Below are 15,949 nucleotides of genomic sequence, written 5' to 3'. Positions count from 1 at the left end.
CTTCTCTCCCCCCCCACACACAAAGGCTCGGTAGTTTTCCACTGCCGGCCCCAGCTGCGCACCGCATAAACCGGTCGCCCTTGAGGCAACGCCCGCCTGCCAACAAAAGATTTATGACTGCCTTCAAACATTACCGGCCCGTGGACGTGCGAGTGAGAACCCCGCAGCCGCTGACGTGGTCGTGGAATTTTCCATCACGCAGTGACCTTGACACAAAGCCTACACTGCCGACACACAGAGCGCGAGGAGTGGTTTGGCAGCCCGCCAACACTTTGTCCGGCCAGTGACAAGCAATTTTGTTTGAGCTACGCACAGTGCTAAAGGTTTCCTTCCCTCTTGACACAGCGTTTAATGCGAGCAAGCTGCTTATCGTTTTCCATTTCTTCTTCTTTTTTTTTTAAAGGTGGGGCGTGGCGGACTGTATTCGGGAATGCTATTATCTATTTATCGCCGGGGAACATGATAACGACGGTTTGACTTAAATATTATGATGTGGCTTTCAGAAAGTCTGTTCCTTGCTCCTCACTTCACACACACACACACACGCTCACCCCCCCCCCCCCCCCCCCCACACACACACACATGCACATGACTCATGAAACATGTATATATTTTACAACATTTTTTGTTTGTGTGTGTGTGTGCTGTAAATGATTATATGGTTGCTGGGTTATCAGATACAATCAACAAATTAAATTTACACTTTATCACTACAGTATCAGATTAGGAGATGACTCATCTTTGTGTAAATCATAAACAGCCATTGTGTTGCATATATTAACATAATTGTATCAAGATGGGGGTGGGGGGGCAGACATGTTTATTCAGCAGACAGCTGATAACGATAGCCATATTTGGAAATGTTTCCTGTAACGCGTTACAAAAACTGGTCCAAACCGGTTCAAACCAGACAGAACCGGTTCAACCTGAACAAAACCGCTCCACGTTGCCCGGACACCGCCAGATCAAGTTTGAGCGTGGTTTCGCAGGGAGTGCGTGTGAGATAAGGTTCATGACATCAACGCAGACTCAGCCAGCACGTGATAGGTCGACCTTCACCTTCGCCGCTCAAGGGAAGCAATCAATCTGTAGGCTTCGCGCCAGCACGTTGCTGTGTACCCGTGTGCGGAATGTTTTGTCTTGTAACTCGTGTGGCATTGCATTGATCAGAGTATATAGTTGCATGTAAACAAAGCAATGGCAGAAATTTTGAACAGTTGTGTTAAATGCAAGTGCAGTCTTGCGTCGCCTGACAAATCGTCAAAACTGTTACCATGTTTGCACACAATGTGCGAGGACTGTATCTCGGGACGAACGGATGTTGCGGACAAAATAAAAAGAAGAAAAGAAGAAAAAGAACAAAAACAGTTGGAAATCGCTGAAGATGCAAAAGAGCAGAAATCGGAAGACGCTGATAAAATAAAAGAAGACACTGAGAAAGCAAAAGAACCCCCCACAAACGAACACGAGGTTCCCGAAACAGAACAAATTGACGATGTACCAGTAAATACGAGTGCAACGGATAACGTTCAGTCCACATCTGTCGACAACAATGAAAACACAGAAACAAAAGATGCTGCTAAGCAGGCGAAGAGCCCAGAACAACCAGGCGAGGATAAGAAAGACGATGAAAAGTCACCCGATATCGAAACGACAAGCGAAGAACAGACAGAAAAGCCATCGGAAAATTCCAGTACACCTAATGAAGAATGTGCCGAAAGGAGTGTCAGTGAAGACAAAGAGAACACAGCCGACGACACCGATCCGAATGTTGCGAACGAACAGAAAACCATCAGTGCCGAAGAGGTCACAGCCGAAGGTGACAAGACAGACACAGAGAACAGTGTGTCGGAAAGTCAGCCATCGGAGGAAAATCCCCCTGAAAATCAACATAATCGGGATGAGGAGAGTATGGAGGAGACTGTGGCGGAGGAGGAAGAACCACCCCCGAGTCCTGTGCCTCTCACCGGTGGGTAAAGCTGGTGCAGAGCCAACCATTTCGATACTTGTCTGTCTTTTTGTGTTGTTGTCTGTGTTCCAAATCCATGTAGTCTGTCATCAGGCATATCATCAAGAGTAAACCCCAGATTTTGTAACCACTGTGGCATGCTTAGTCATGGACAGTTGTAACAACTGAAAAGATCGTGCTGACACAGTGACAGTACACTTTTGTGATTGGATAGTGTGTGCCTGTCTGTGTGTGTGTGTGTGTGTGTGCTTTTTGAAGTCTACCTGCAACATGTGACCACCTGTAAACAGTAACGTTATGTAATAACCCAAAATTAGTTTATAGATTTAGCACATTCAGTGATTCACTAGCAGTTTTTCAACATACCACTGTATGACACCTAAATGATACTCAGTGTTTGATGTCATTGTACAAATTGAAGCTCAAATTTCCACAGTTTTGAGATCGATAGAGCAGACCAAATCAGTTGAAAGAATTTCTCTGATTTAAAATTACTTAACTAAGGAATTCATACTCAGCCTGATATTGATGAATAATCCTCCCACTGACTCATAAACATACACAACACACAGATAAATTAGCACATACATGCATACATACAAATGCACACACTGTGAAATGTTCAGTACTAACAATAACATGCATGCATAGATGATAGAGCATGCCTGGACACACACATGCTCATTAGGTTATTAACACAGGTAGAAACTGTGAACACAGGTAGAAACTGTGAATTGGATTAGTTATTATTTATTATTATTATATTTCTCTTTTGTCTGTTTTTCTGTCCGTTTATTAAACACATCTTAATTAAGGCAGATAGGACTGAGTCATGAAGAAATGCAATATTGGATTGAAATAATTGAAGCTTTGTCAGGTTGCTTTTTCAATTTTAGAACTGCATTATTTAAAATGAAACTTTGGAGCACGTCTGTTATGATACTTGAAAAAAAAAAAAAGTTGAATGTCTTTCATTCTATTGTCACATGGGGCCACCTATAATAGTATAAAACATTTTTTTTTTTTAATGTGCATGTGTACACCTGATATGCTGTTCAATATGTTACAAGTTTGTTAATCACTTAATGTTGTGTGTATGTGAGTTGTTGGTTTTTATGGTGTTATGTCTGCATTATTTTGTGGTTAGACAACATGCACAGATACTTCCAAAAATGTGATAATTAACAGTAAAATGGATGCATGGGTACAACACACACAGTTACTTCCAAAAATGTGATAATTAACAGTGAAATGGATGCATGGGTGTGTGTGTATACACACACACACACACATATTGTCACACACACACACACATACATATAAACATAGACACACACACACACACACACAAATGCAGATCTAAAAGTCATACTGCATATATATGTCAGTTCCCATGTAGTTTCTTTTAAATTTGATTTAAAAAAAATCATTGACTTTGAATGCTCATAATTCGTGCGTATACACATAACTGCTCAGTCTGTTTACACACACACGCACACACACACACACACACACACACACACACACACACACACACACACACACACACACACACACACACACACACACACACACACACACACACACACAGAGAGAGAGAGAGAGAGAGTTTATACTACAGAATGGAAATGGAATCAGTTGATGGGTTGAAATTGGAACTTTAATTATTTTTTCTCTCATTTCCCCTGTTGCTATAATCGTTTGAATACATGAACATGAAGCTGATCTCTTCTTTTGCCTGCTTTCACGGTCAGTAGTCACATATAAGTTGGCATGCTTGTGAAGGATACCTGTCATGTGTACAGCTAGTGTGAATCCATGGCAAAAGCTGCTCGGGGCTTTTACCCCATCTGTCTAGAATATCTGTGGATTAGATCCTATTGTCTGATCTTCTGACTGGGTGGTTGCCATTTCCTCAAATGCCAAGACCAGAGTTCATAGGGTGCTCACAGTCCTGACATTTTGAAATTCCCAAGTAAGGCCTTACAAATGCTTACAATTACACCAAGTTCTTTTCAAGTCCTTATTCAGGAGAAGAAAAAAACAACAACAAAAAACCAAGGGAGAAAGCCCATTATTTAAAAAAAAAAAAAAAAAATGCAGCAGCAGTGCTCAACCCACTCACCCTCTTACCATTTCCGAATTTCTTTCTTGGTCCTCATCTAATACAGCAGACAATACTCCAGCTTGGAAATATTTTTCTTTGGAAAGGATATCGTAGGTGTCCGCTACTACCTGTGCTTGCTGAAGTCAGCTCAGCCTCAAGCCATTCAAACTGCCAGGAAGGTGTGCATTTCAGGATCATTGGCTTACAGAAGAAGATTATAGGAACTAGCTGATCAAAGGTAAAAAGAATAACTCAATAAGCAACAATTATGCATAGTGTGCTGTTTCCTACATAATTTGTCTTCTGTGGATGAAGTCCTTACAACATGAGGAAATGGTCCTTACATGTCCTTACAAGGTCCTTACATAGCACAACCTGAAATCCCTGGGAACCTTGCAAGACACAAGTTGCTGTAGTTTACCATTCACTGATCAGATAACATGATGTTTGTTACTGTGTATTGTAAGTGCATTAGTATGTCTTAATGGTGTGGTGCATACACTTGATAGATCTATACATGTGTGTGTAAATGTAAGCATGAGCATGCACAACCCCCCCAAATTTCCATGAGTTAGGACTGATAGAAGCAAGTGGTGAAATGTGTTACCATGTAGCACTAAAGTTTATTAGTCTATTTCAGATTCAGTATATTATGGCAATTAAACTTTATTAGTCTATTTCAGATTCAGTATATTATGGCAATTAATCTTGCTGATTGGTCCAGTTTTCATGCAAGCACTTGCGTGCATATAAGAAATGTGTGCGTGCACTGAATTTGAAATGCACACGTTCATATCCATGTTCACGCACGAACTTTGTCAGGTGTTAGTATTATGACGCTACAAAGTACTGTGTTGTAACTGTCAAACCTTCCCCCTGCTGGTTCCATGTCCAGTGGGTTTCTGGCACTTGACATGTCAGTGGGTTGCTGACAAGACCCTTAGCAGTTAGCTTGTGAACTGTGTGTTACTTGATGACTTGATCGTAGGTGCGAATATGAGAGGACAGTCAGGAACTTGTTTCAGCTTGCATTCTGTTTTTGTTGTTGTTGCTGTGTTGAAACACCTATCAGTTGTCTGCAGATAAACGTTAACAGATGTGCATGAACTATTTCAGTATTTGCAGTGTGGATTTTTTAAAGAAATTTAACAATTTAATTTAAACTCACCCTACACACGCGCGCACGCACGCACATGCACACCGATACCCATACTGCCGTAGCTCTCTCTTTCTCATTCTGGCTCCCTCATACACACACACACACACACACATGCGGTCACGCATGCACACACACTTCCACTTAATCACATGCGTACACAGTAATTTCTTTTCCCCCCTCGATTTTTTCCTACCCTCGTCTAATTTCACTTACAGTGAAAAGACGTTAAACTAAAGAATGAACAAACACACTCGCACACTGATACCCATACTGCCATAGCTCTCTTTCTCTTTCTGTCTCCCTCTCTTTCTCTCTCTCTCTCTCTCTCTCTCTCTCTCTCTCTCTCTCTCTCTCTCTCACACACACACACACACACACACACACACACACACACACACACACTCAACAAAACTACTCGATAAAGTCCCAGAATTCACCACCTGTGGCAATGTGCTGAACTGAGTTTTAATAACATTACTTTTATTTCTAATAATAAGTAATAACTAATATTAGTGTTTGCCTGGAGAAGCAGTAGTGATTATGTGTTCTTGAAAGAAATAGTTGCCAATCCTTGAACAATTTGTTGCAAAAGTTGCTCCCATTTGGTACAGCAGATGACTTATTTTTGACAGGGGGAAAAAAAAAATTATCGATATGAAAAATTTAGTGGAGTGATCCGAGTGATCCGACTAGAAAAGTCAAAGGTGACTGGGGACCCCCAGTTTTAGGGGTCACTTTGAAACGGTGACTGTGTCAGTAGTGCATTGATCGACCCTAAATTCTTGAACCCTGCGCCCTCTGCTTCATCCCATCCCACCAGCACCCCACCACCACATGTGTGGGGTATTGATCAGCATGATCACATAACTCAGTGGTACTGCACGAACACAAAGTGTATGCTGAATGCACATAACTCTTGACATGTAACACCTGAACAAATGACTGAAGTGGAGTTTGCAGTTCAACAGCCTGAGATTCAGTGAGAACATAAACTGCATAACATTACTATTGTTAGATAAAGTTAATCTTTATTTTAAATTGCGGTATTAGTCTTTATCGCTTACTCTTTGATAATTATATTATTGTAAACTAACAATGAGGGTGCTATCGTTAATTGTAGTGTTAGGTGAAAATAAGACATCTTACATAACAGTACCTGCTTATGAATATCTGAGACCTTTTGTTGGTTGATTTTAAAACCTACTTTAAATTGGTTTGATATGGTTTTTAAAATCTTATCAATTGATCAGAAGCAAGTGGAATACTGTGATTGTTTTGAATCCATGAAAGAGACAGCATCTTTTTGGTTGCCATCATGGAAAACAGCACAGTGATAGGAATCCTTGGAGGGGCAAAGTTTTTGCTTTAAAGCATGGGGGAAAGCATAAAACTGAATACATGTTGCTACAAAAAGAAAATAGTACAAGAAGGCCAAGGGGAATTGACTTATTTCCAATCGAAAGATGGCATAGATGATGTCAAAACTATCTTAAAGTCTGTTTAAAGTACGAGAAAAGTTGGAGGCAGAAATATACTGACATTAGTGACAAACAGAAAGCGGAAAAGACAGGAGCTAAAGAAAACAGCCTTTCCCTATGATACAATAATTTGTATTATAAATAGTCGGGAACCACCTGCACTTATTCAATATCACTGTCAAAAAATAAAGTCCAACACTGCTACAATCGTTTTTGAAAAGGTTCAGGTTGTTACCTTCACTGTAAGGAATTTTTAAAAAGTATAAATTGATCACCTAACAAAGTACACTTGTCAGTTGTCTTGAAATTTTGGAAATTACTCATGATAGATCATAAGTTTATACACATTATTTGCAAATTTAAAAAATATATATAACACACATCATTCACAGTCACGTGTATCTTGTTTAAAAAAAAAATTTTTTTAAAGTATGCCAAATATTTCATGATTTATCTTTGAAATAAGTGTTGTTTTGCTGACTGTGTTCTGTACAGATATGTGATGTTAACCAGATCAGCAGTTGAATTGAAAGGGGGAGGGGGGTGGGGGGGGGACCTTCCCCTGTGCACTGTTGCTCTGTATCAGAGGCTCAGCTCCAGTTTTTCTGGCCGGCTTGCCAAGTGTCGGCGAGGGGATTGCCAAACCCAGCAGGGGATGGTTTCTTCTTTCAATCCTATAAAACATCACTTTCTGAAACTATACCCCCCACCCCCCACCCCCTCCGAACCTCCTCTTTTTTTTTTTCTTTTTTTTTTCTTTTTCTTGTTCAGTATGGACAGGTTGTGTGGTTTTATATAAGCAAGGTTAAGGAAGTGACATCAAAAGCAAAACTACGACAGATCTTGACAAGAGTATCAGTATTACTACTATTAGTATCAGTAGCTCAAGGAGGCGTCACTGCATTTGGACAAATCCATATACGCTACACCACATCTGCCAAGCAGATGCTGGCCAGCAGCGTAACCCAATGCACTTAGTCAGGCCTTGAGAAAAAATAAATAAATAAAAATAAAAATTAATTAATTAATTAAAAAACAACAACATACAAACAAAGACAGTTGTGTCAAATCAAAACTCAGGTTTTTGGCCATTTGGAAAAGTGGTTGTGTGCGGTCTTTGAGACGGACTGACCTGTGAATGCTGTAATGTGGTTAAGTTTTAGGCGGATGTATGCTGTAATGTCAAAGATGTCATTACGTAGAAACAAGTCGACGTACTATGATAACAAATAAGTACATTATTGTCATTATGACAGTGACTTTTTTCCACACTTGCGCAGCTGTGTAATACTACTGAAAATCTCTCTCTCTATCTCTCCCTCCCTCCCTCCCTCCCTCCCTCTCTCTCCCTCCCTCCCTCCCTCCCTCCCTCCCTCTCTCCCTCCCTCCCTCCCTCCCTCCCTCTCTCTCTCTCTCTCTCTTGCAACATCTCTTCAGTTGAAGGTTAACATGAAAAAAAAGGTAATATTACTGTAATTCAGGAGGATACTTAGGTGTGAGGGAGAGATGGCTTTATGATAGTGTAGCTATGCCTGTGGTAAATGTAAAGCATTTAGAGATATTTTTTACCACACGTTTAAGCTTTGTTTCAGCGTGCAAAGATCTCGCTAGTAGGGCTAAAAACGCATTGTTGTGTATCATAAAAAGATTGTCTTCATGAATAATACTTCCCTGAACTTCCCTTCGTATAATATAGTTCAGAGTTGTGGGGTTTAAACAAAGCTGCGTTCTACTGTGAATGTGTACATCTATTTGCTTTGAAGAAGTTTTTGTCTTTCGATATGTGTACCCCAAATGACCTTGCTTATGGTGAAACTAATAGATATACCCAATAGTTGTAAATTCTGCTGTTCAGTGTGTACGATATTGGCTTAGATTGATACAGACGGATGAAAGTAGAATATCATTGAAAACTTATAAGATAGATGCGGTTTGAATTGGATGCTAGAGGAAAGAAAAATTGGGTAACTTATGTATGTATTTGTGTGAAAATGGTTTTGGCGAAGTGTGGCTAAATCAGGGTGTGGGTATCATAAATGATTTTGTTAGAATATTTTGTCAGTGTTTAATTGATTGTAGATGGCAAGCATGGAATGAACATGTTCAGATTAGTGATAGGTTTTGTATGTATAGAACTTTTTGTGGGCTGCATGATATGAAATCGTATTGAATGTTAAATATGGACAAACATTAGAGAATTATAACTACAAGATTTAGGTTCAGTGTGTCTGGTTTAGCAACTCATCATTACAGACACAGGAAACCTAATAATGATTTGAGTTGCCCTTTATGCCACAGAGAAAAAGAATACGAAGTTCATTTTGTGCTGAGCTGTCCAGTTCTTGAAGAGATGAGAGAAAAATATATATTCCATCCAAATATTACCGACAGCCTTGTGCATTCAAGTTGAGTTTGTTGATGTCTTCAAAACAGCAAAATGATGTGAGGAATTTGTTCATGTTCCTGCATAAAGCATTTAGATTTAGAAAAATTGCAACTTCATAACATGTTTTGTTACTGTAAATGTTGCCTCGTGTGATTATTTTTTTCTTTTCCTTCGTGTCTATTCAGACAAATGTGACGCAACTGATGTTTGTGTACCCCTTCATAGGGGCTATGGCCTAATGAATAAATTATCCATATCTCTCTCTCTCTCTCTCTCTCTTTCTCTCTCACACACATTTAAAAAAAATACCTCCAGCTTGATGGTTTATCTGTACGTATTTTTGAAAAACAGAGCTTTAGACACATTTTGAAATAAAAGTTTAGAGAACAGAAAGAGCAGAAAAAATGCAGTATTTAAGGAGGTGTAGAATATCAAGTTCTGTATTGAGCAGCGTTGAGAATACTGAAGGGACATGAAGACAGGACACAGTGAATTGATGATTGAGATGGTGAGATGAGCAGAGAAGGGGAAAATGGGTGGGGGGTGGAGTTGAAATAGGAGTCACCAGGAAGCATTTTAAAAGTTAAATTTTAAGTTCACCTGCACTCTCATAGATCCTTCACCTTATATATCCGGACCAGCCCACTGCCGTGTCCCTGGTCACGTTCACTTTGTGTACTGGTGCATCACCCAGTCCCTGAAATTCTCTTCAAACATTCCCTCTGCTTGAACTTGAAGAAGTGAACGGAAACTTTCAGTGGGCAGTGTGGTGTTGTGCTGCACTTACGTTGTCTTTGTTGGTGTGAATAGGAGGAATAGACCTCCTGAACTATTTTTGAAATGTCCCTCCCACCTCAAAGTGAACAAAAACTTTTAAGTTCAAGAGGCACAATGTGACTTGGGAGAAGGAAATCTCTTTTACGGTGATTTTCAAGTCTTTTTTTTTTCTCCTTTTCTTTACTTCCTTTCTCTTCCTCATACCATGGCTGACATGGATTTAGTGCCATCTGTGAATCTTTATTTACAATATTTACTAATGTTTAATTCCCCCCCCCCTCCCCCCTACTGAATACTGTGGATTACGGGATCCTTAACATGCAAACTTGCTATCACACCAGTGTATTAAAATCAGTAATTGTAGGGTTGTTTTTTTTTTCTGTAAGTTTAACATAAAAAAAAAAAAAAAATTGCCATAACTTTATATCACAGTTACTGAATTAGTGTCGGATTGCTTGTCCGCTGAGTGCCCAGGGTGGAGAGATCCCTTCAGCATTGACACGTTTATCGACAACTTTTATCACCGGATCTTTAACAAGTGAATTGGTTATTAATCTTAATTAAAATTCGTCATATTGCTTTTCTCCACAGAGTTGCCCAGTGTGCAGAGAACCCTAACCCTTCAGCATTGACACGTTTATGGACAACGCTTATTACGGGATTTCACTTTAACATGTGAATTTGTTATCACTCTAAATTAAAATCTGTAATTTTGCTGTTCTCCACAGAGTGCCCAGTTTGCAGAGAGCCCTTCACCGTCGAGGCCCTGATCGACAACGTGTTCATCCGCAAGCAGGCGGCCTCATCGGAGGAGGGGGAAGGCACGGAGCAGAAGTGCACAGGCTGCGAGTCCAACCCGGCCACCTCCTTCTGCCTGCAGTGCGACGACTGGCTGTGCGGGGACTGCGTCACCGCCCACAAGCGGGTGCGCATGACCAAGGACCATCAGCTGACCTCCATTGAGGAGGCCCTGGCCAACAAAGGTGTGTTTTGGTCTTGGACTGCTTGTGGATAAAACCAAAGCTCTTAGGAGGAAGGTGGCACAGTGGTTGAGATGCTTAACTCGCTCAGTACGGCCAGTCCTCTCTTCTCCTCTACACAGACCCCTCGGATGTCCAGTGGGTGTCTGAATGACCCAACCTTTAGCTTCCGTCGTCAGAATTGTGGTATTCTTTGTCAACATTCACCTCTTCAGTATAAGAGCCTTCCGCTTGCAATATTTTGATGATGGTAATTGGGGTGAAACGCTGTTAACGTCGTCTCTTTCGCCGTTCGTATGGAGAGAGTTAATCTGCTAGTCCATACATTGTCCCGTCCTTGACTGGTGTGAGTGTCTGGGTTTGAATCCCAGTCTCTTGTCTGCCAATACATTGACTGTGACTGGCGGTGAGGGTCTGGGTATGGATCTCGGGTCTCGCCCCTTTCTCATCCAAAGTTTTGACAGGAAAATAAAAATGAGTGTCTTGTGTTTGTTCGGATGATGAGGTGATAAACCGAGGTCCCATGTCCAGCATGCTCTTAGGCACACTGAAAAAGAAGGAAGTGTTTGCTTTGCACCACACCCTTTGCTTTTTTCGCCCCACCTTTTATTTTGTGCCCCTCCCTTCGCTTTATACCCCGCCCTTCGCTTTATGCCCCGCCCTTCACTTTATGCCCCGCCCTTCACTTCACACCTCACCTTTTGCTCAACACCACACCCTTCACTTTACACCCCTCCTTTTGCTTTACACCCCACCCTTCACTTTACCACACCCTTTTGTTTTACACCCTGCCCATCACTTCATGCCCCACCCTTTTGTTTTACATCCTACCTTTCCCTTTATGTCCTGCATTTAGTTCTATGCCCTGCCTCCCCTTTTTTTTGTTTAATGCCCTACCCTTTTTCTTTTCCACCCTGCCCTTTTGTTTAATGTCCCACCCTTCGTTTCATGCCCTACCCTTTGTTTTACGCCCTACCCATCGCTTCACCCACACACACACCCCTTCGCTCTACACTCCACTCTTCATTTTACGCCCCACCCTTTTGTTTTACACCCCACCCTTCGCTTCATGTCCCGCCCTTTGCTGTGCGCCCCGCTCTTCACTGACTGCCCTGCCCTTTGATTATTCCCCGCCTTTCGCTTTGTGTCCTGCCCCTTCACTGACTGCCCCGCCCTTTGATTATTCCCCGCCTTTCGCTTTGTGTCCTGCCCCTTCACTGACTGCCCCGCCCTTTGATTATTCCCCGCCTTTCGCTTTATGTCCTGCCCCTTCACTAAATGCCCCGCCCTTTGATTATTCCCCGCCTTTCGCTTTATGTCCTGCCCCTTCACTGACTGCCCCGCCCTTTGATTATTCCCCGCCTTTCGCTTTGTGTCCTGCCCCTTCACTAAATGCCCCGTCTTTTTGTTTTACACCCTGACTTTTGTTTAACGCCCAGCCGTTTGTTTTACACTCTGCCCTTCGCTTCTGTTCACACCCCTCCCAAGAGAGCTGTCGTCGAGAGTCGTTGGGTCCTCTAACTGCTGCATTGTGTGTTTTCAGGCAGCAGTTCTGGCCCTGTGGAGGTGAGCATGATGTGTCGTGTGCACCCCAAGGAGAAGCTGACGCTGTTCTGCGAGAGGTGCGAGGTGCTCACCTGTCGGGACTGCCAGCTGCTGCAGCATCAGGAACACAAGTGAGTGGTGTTACGGGGGCTCCTGGGGTTCAGATCCCCTGTCACAGTGCCTGGTGGGTTGGTTCAGGGTGGGAGTTTTTTCCCTGTCTTCTTCCCCCAGGTCAACAGAGGTGCAGACCTGTTAGTGCCTGGACCCCCCCTCCCCCCCTTCTGTGTGCATGTGCCTGCAGATCATGATGTGCGTTTTTGTTTAAGATCCCAGTAATCAGTGTTGGCGTTTGATGGGTTATGGAAACATGGACATTACACACCCAGTATGCACACCCCAGAAATAGGAAGATGGCTGTTTACATTGAGGAATTATTCTTCTTTACTGCGACTCCAACATTCTCTCATATATATATATATATATATATATATATATATATATATATATATGAGTGGGTTTCTACGTGCATGACTTTTTACCCCCACCATTTAGGCAGTCATACTCTTTTTCGAGGGACATGGAGGAATGAAAATGGTCATGCATATAAAATCCCACTCATTCATGGTATACTCGTGAACGTGGGAGTTGCAGCCAATAAATACAGGAGGCAGAAGGAGACTCAAGTTCAAATTCTTCTGCCTCGTTCGCCTTCCGTTAGATGAGCAGCCCAGTGTCCTCGATGAAGGCTGCTGTCTGTCGCAGTTCCTCCAGGGTGCTGTACAGCTTGGCTTCCACTGCTGTCGGTGTTGGCCAGTACTTCCTCCTGGATGCTGCATGCATCGTACAGTCTTGAAGGATGTGGTCGGTTGTCATTGGTCCCTCACCATATAAAAGCCCACTCATACATAGTATACTCGTGAACGTGGGAGTTGCAGCCAATGAATACAGGAGGCAGAAGGAGACTCGAGTTCGAGTTACAAAACTTGATTCACTCTTTTAAAGGTGACGGGTTGTTTTTTTCTCTTTTTTTGGTGGTGGTGGTTATAAAGATACTCTCTGAAAATGTTTATGCTACATGAAACAACCTGAAGCTGTGTGTGTGTGTGAAACAAGTCTACCTATGAACACCATACACATACATCTTTTATTCTTTCCCCAGGTACCAGTTCCTGCAAGAGGCAGCGGACATGTACAAGGCCAAGCTGACGGGGAGCCTGTCCCTGATGAAAGACCGGCGGGAGGTGCTGCGGCGCTACCAGTCGGAGATCGAGGAGCGCCTGGGCAAGGTGAAGCGGGAGAAGAGTGAGCTCCAGCAGGACATCCTGCGGCAGGCCTGAGGTCATCGTCAAGGCCGTGCGGGCGGCCGTGTGGTCGGTGCTCAGCTCCCTGCACTCCTTCACGGACGCGGCGGCCAAGCGCCTGTCCCGTGAGGTTGGGGACGTGAGGGACCTGGTGGGCAAGTTCGACCACTGCATCGCCTTCATGGACGGGATCCTGGAGGACGGCTTCGGCCTCCCCTTGCTCTACTCCAAGACCATCGTGGAGACCAAGTGCAGGAAGGTGTGTGGGGGGTTTAAATTTTTGTTTAAGAACACATCACACACACACACACACACACACACACAAACAAACAAAAAGAACTGAATCAGAAAACATGATTTTTTTATATTTTTTTTTGGTCATGATTTTTTTTTTTTTCTTTTTTTCTTTTTCAAGTTTTCTGATTCAGTCCTCTCTTCTTTTTTTCTTTTTTTTTTTTTTGTGTCTGTGTTGCCTTCTTATGTTTATTATTTATGTTTTCTGATTCAGTTGCGTTCATCTTTTATTTTTTAATTTCTTTTCTTTTTTGTTGCTTTTAATTTGGGTTGCACAAGAATCAGCAGCTATATTTTTATTTCTTTTCTTTTTTGTTGCTTTTAATTTGGGTTGCACAAGAATCAGCAGCTAAAGAGGAGAAGAGTTAACCAGTCTTTTGCGGTTTTTTTCTCCTGTTGTCTGAAGGTAAATTAGAAGCAAAATAAAAAATTGGCAAAGCATGTTCCACTGAGTCTTCAGATTTAGTTTTGCATGGTAGTGCATGGTAAATTTTCAGTTTATAGAAAATGTTAATAAAAAAAAAAAAAGAAATAAAAAAAAGAAGGAAACCAGACATTTTGTAGAATGCATCCATCTTGCTCCTCCCCCACCTCACATCTAACAGTGACGGCGCATCTTTCCCCGCCCCGTTCCCCATACCCCTCCCCCCACCTCACATCTAACAGTGACAGCGCATCTTTCCCCGCCCCGTTCCCCAAACCCCTCCCCCCACCTCACATCTAGCAGTGACAGCGCATCTTCCCCCGCCCCCTTCCTCAAACCCCTCCCCCCACCTCACATCTAACAGTGACAGCGCATCTTCCCCCGCCCCCTTCCCCAAACCCCTCTCCCCACCTCACATCTAACAGTGACAGCGCATCTTCCCCCGCCCCCTTCCCCAAACCCCTCCCCCACCTCACATCTAACAGTGACAGCGCATCTTCCCCCGCCCCCTTCCCCAAACCCCTCCCCCCACCTCACATCTAGCAGTGACAGCGCATCTTCCCCCGCCCCCTTCCCCAAACCCCTCCCCCACCTCACATCTAGCAGTGACAGCGCATCTTCCCCCGCCCCCTTCCCCAAACCCCTCCCCCACCTCACATCTAACAGTGACAGCGCATCTTCCCCCGCCCCCTTCCCCAAACCCCTCCCCCACCTCACATCTAACAGTGACAGCGCATCTTCCCCCGCCCCCTTCCCCAAACCCCTCCCCCACCTCACATCTAACAGTGACAGCGCATCTTCCCCCGCCCCCTTCCCCAAACCCCTCCCCCACCTCACATCTAACAGTGACAGCGCATCTTCCCCCGCCCCCTTCCCCAAACCCCTCCCCCACCTCACATCTAACAGTGACAGCGCATCTTCCCCCGCCCCCTTCCCCAAACCCCTCCCCCACCTCACATCTAACAGTGACAGCGCATCTTCCCCCGCCCCCTTCCCCAAACCCCTCCCCCACCTCACATCTAGCAGTGACAGCGCATCTTCCCCCGCCCCCTTCCCCAAACCCCTCCCCCACCTCACATCTAACAGTGACAGCGCATCTTCCCCCGCCCCCTTCCCCAAACCCCTCCCCCCACCTCACATCTAACAGTGACAGCGCATCTTCCCCCGCCCCCTTCCCCAAACCCCTCCCCCCACCTCACATCTAACAGTGACAGCGCATCTTCCCCCGCCCCCTTCCCCAAACCCCTCCCCCCACCTCACATCTAACAGTGACAGCGCATCTTCCCCCGCCCCCTTCCCCAAACCCCTCCCCCCACCTCACATCTAACAGTGACAGCGCATCTTCCCCCGCCCCCTTCCCCAAACCCCTCCCCCCACCTCACATCTAGCAGTGACAGCGCATCTTCCCCCGCCCCCTTCCCCAAACCCCTCCCCCACCTCACATCTAACAGTGACAGCGCATCTTTCCCCGCCCCCTTCCCCAAACCCCTCCCCCACCTCACATCTAACAGTGACAGCGCATCTTGCCC

General features: G+C 43.9%; 1 protein-coding gene across 1 annotated transcript in view; it reads left to right on the top strand.

The window, feature by feature from the left end:
- The first annotated feature begins 992 nt into the window (after window positions 1-992).
- The window catches only part of LOC143300965 (transcription intermediary factor 1-alpha-like), a 31,286-nt gene continuing 16,329 nt past the window's right edge, over window positions 993-15,949 (top strand). The window contains 5 exon segments of the mRNA XM_076614919.1: window positions 993-1,969; window positions 10,605-10,859; window positions 12,400-12,532; window positions 13,561-13,735; window positions 13,737-13,961. Of these exon segments, the coding sequence (XP_076471034.1) occupies window positions 1,198-1,969; window positions 10,605-10,859; window positions 12,400-12,532; window positions 13,561-13,735; window positions 13,737-13,961 (1,560 nt within the window). The 5' untranslated portion in view covers window positions 993-1,197.

This window comes from Babylonia areolata, chromosome 27, assembly GCF_041734735.1.
Source record: "Babylonia areolata isolate BAREFJ2019XMU chromosome 27, ASM4173473v1, whole genome shotgun sequence".
NCBI lineage: Eukaryota > Metazoa > Mollusca > Gastropoda > Neogastropoda > Buccinidae > Babylonia > Babylonia areolata.
Note: the sequence above shows the minus strand (reverse complement) of the source record. Positions and strands in the feature narration are given on the sequence as shown.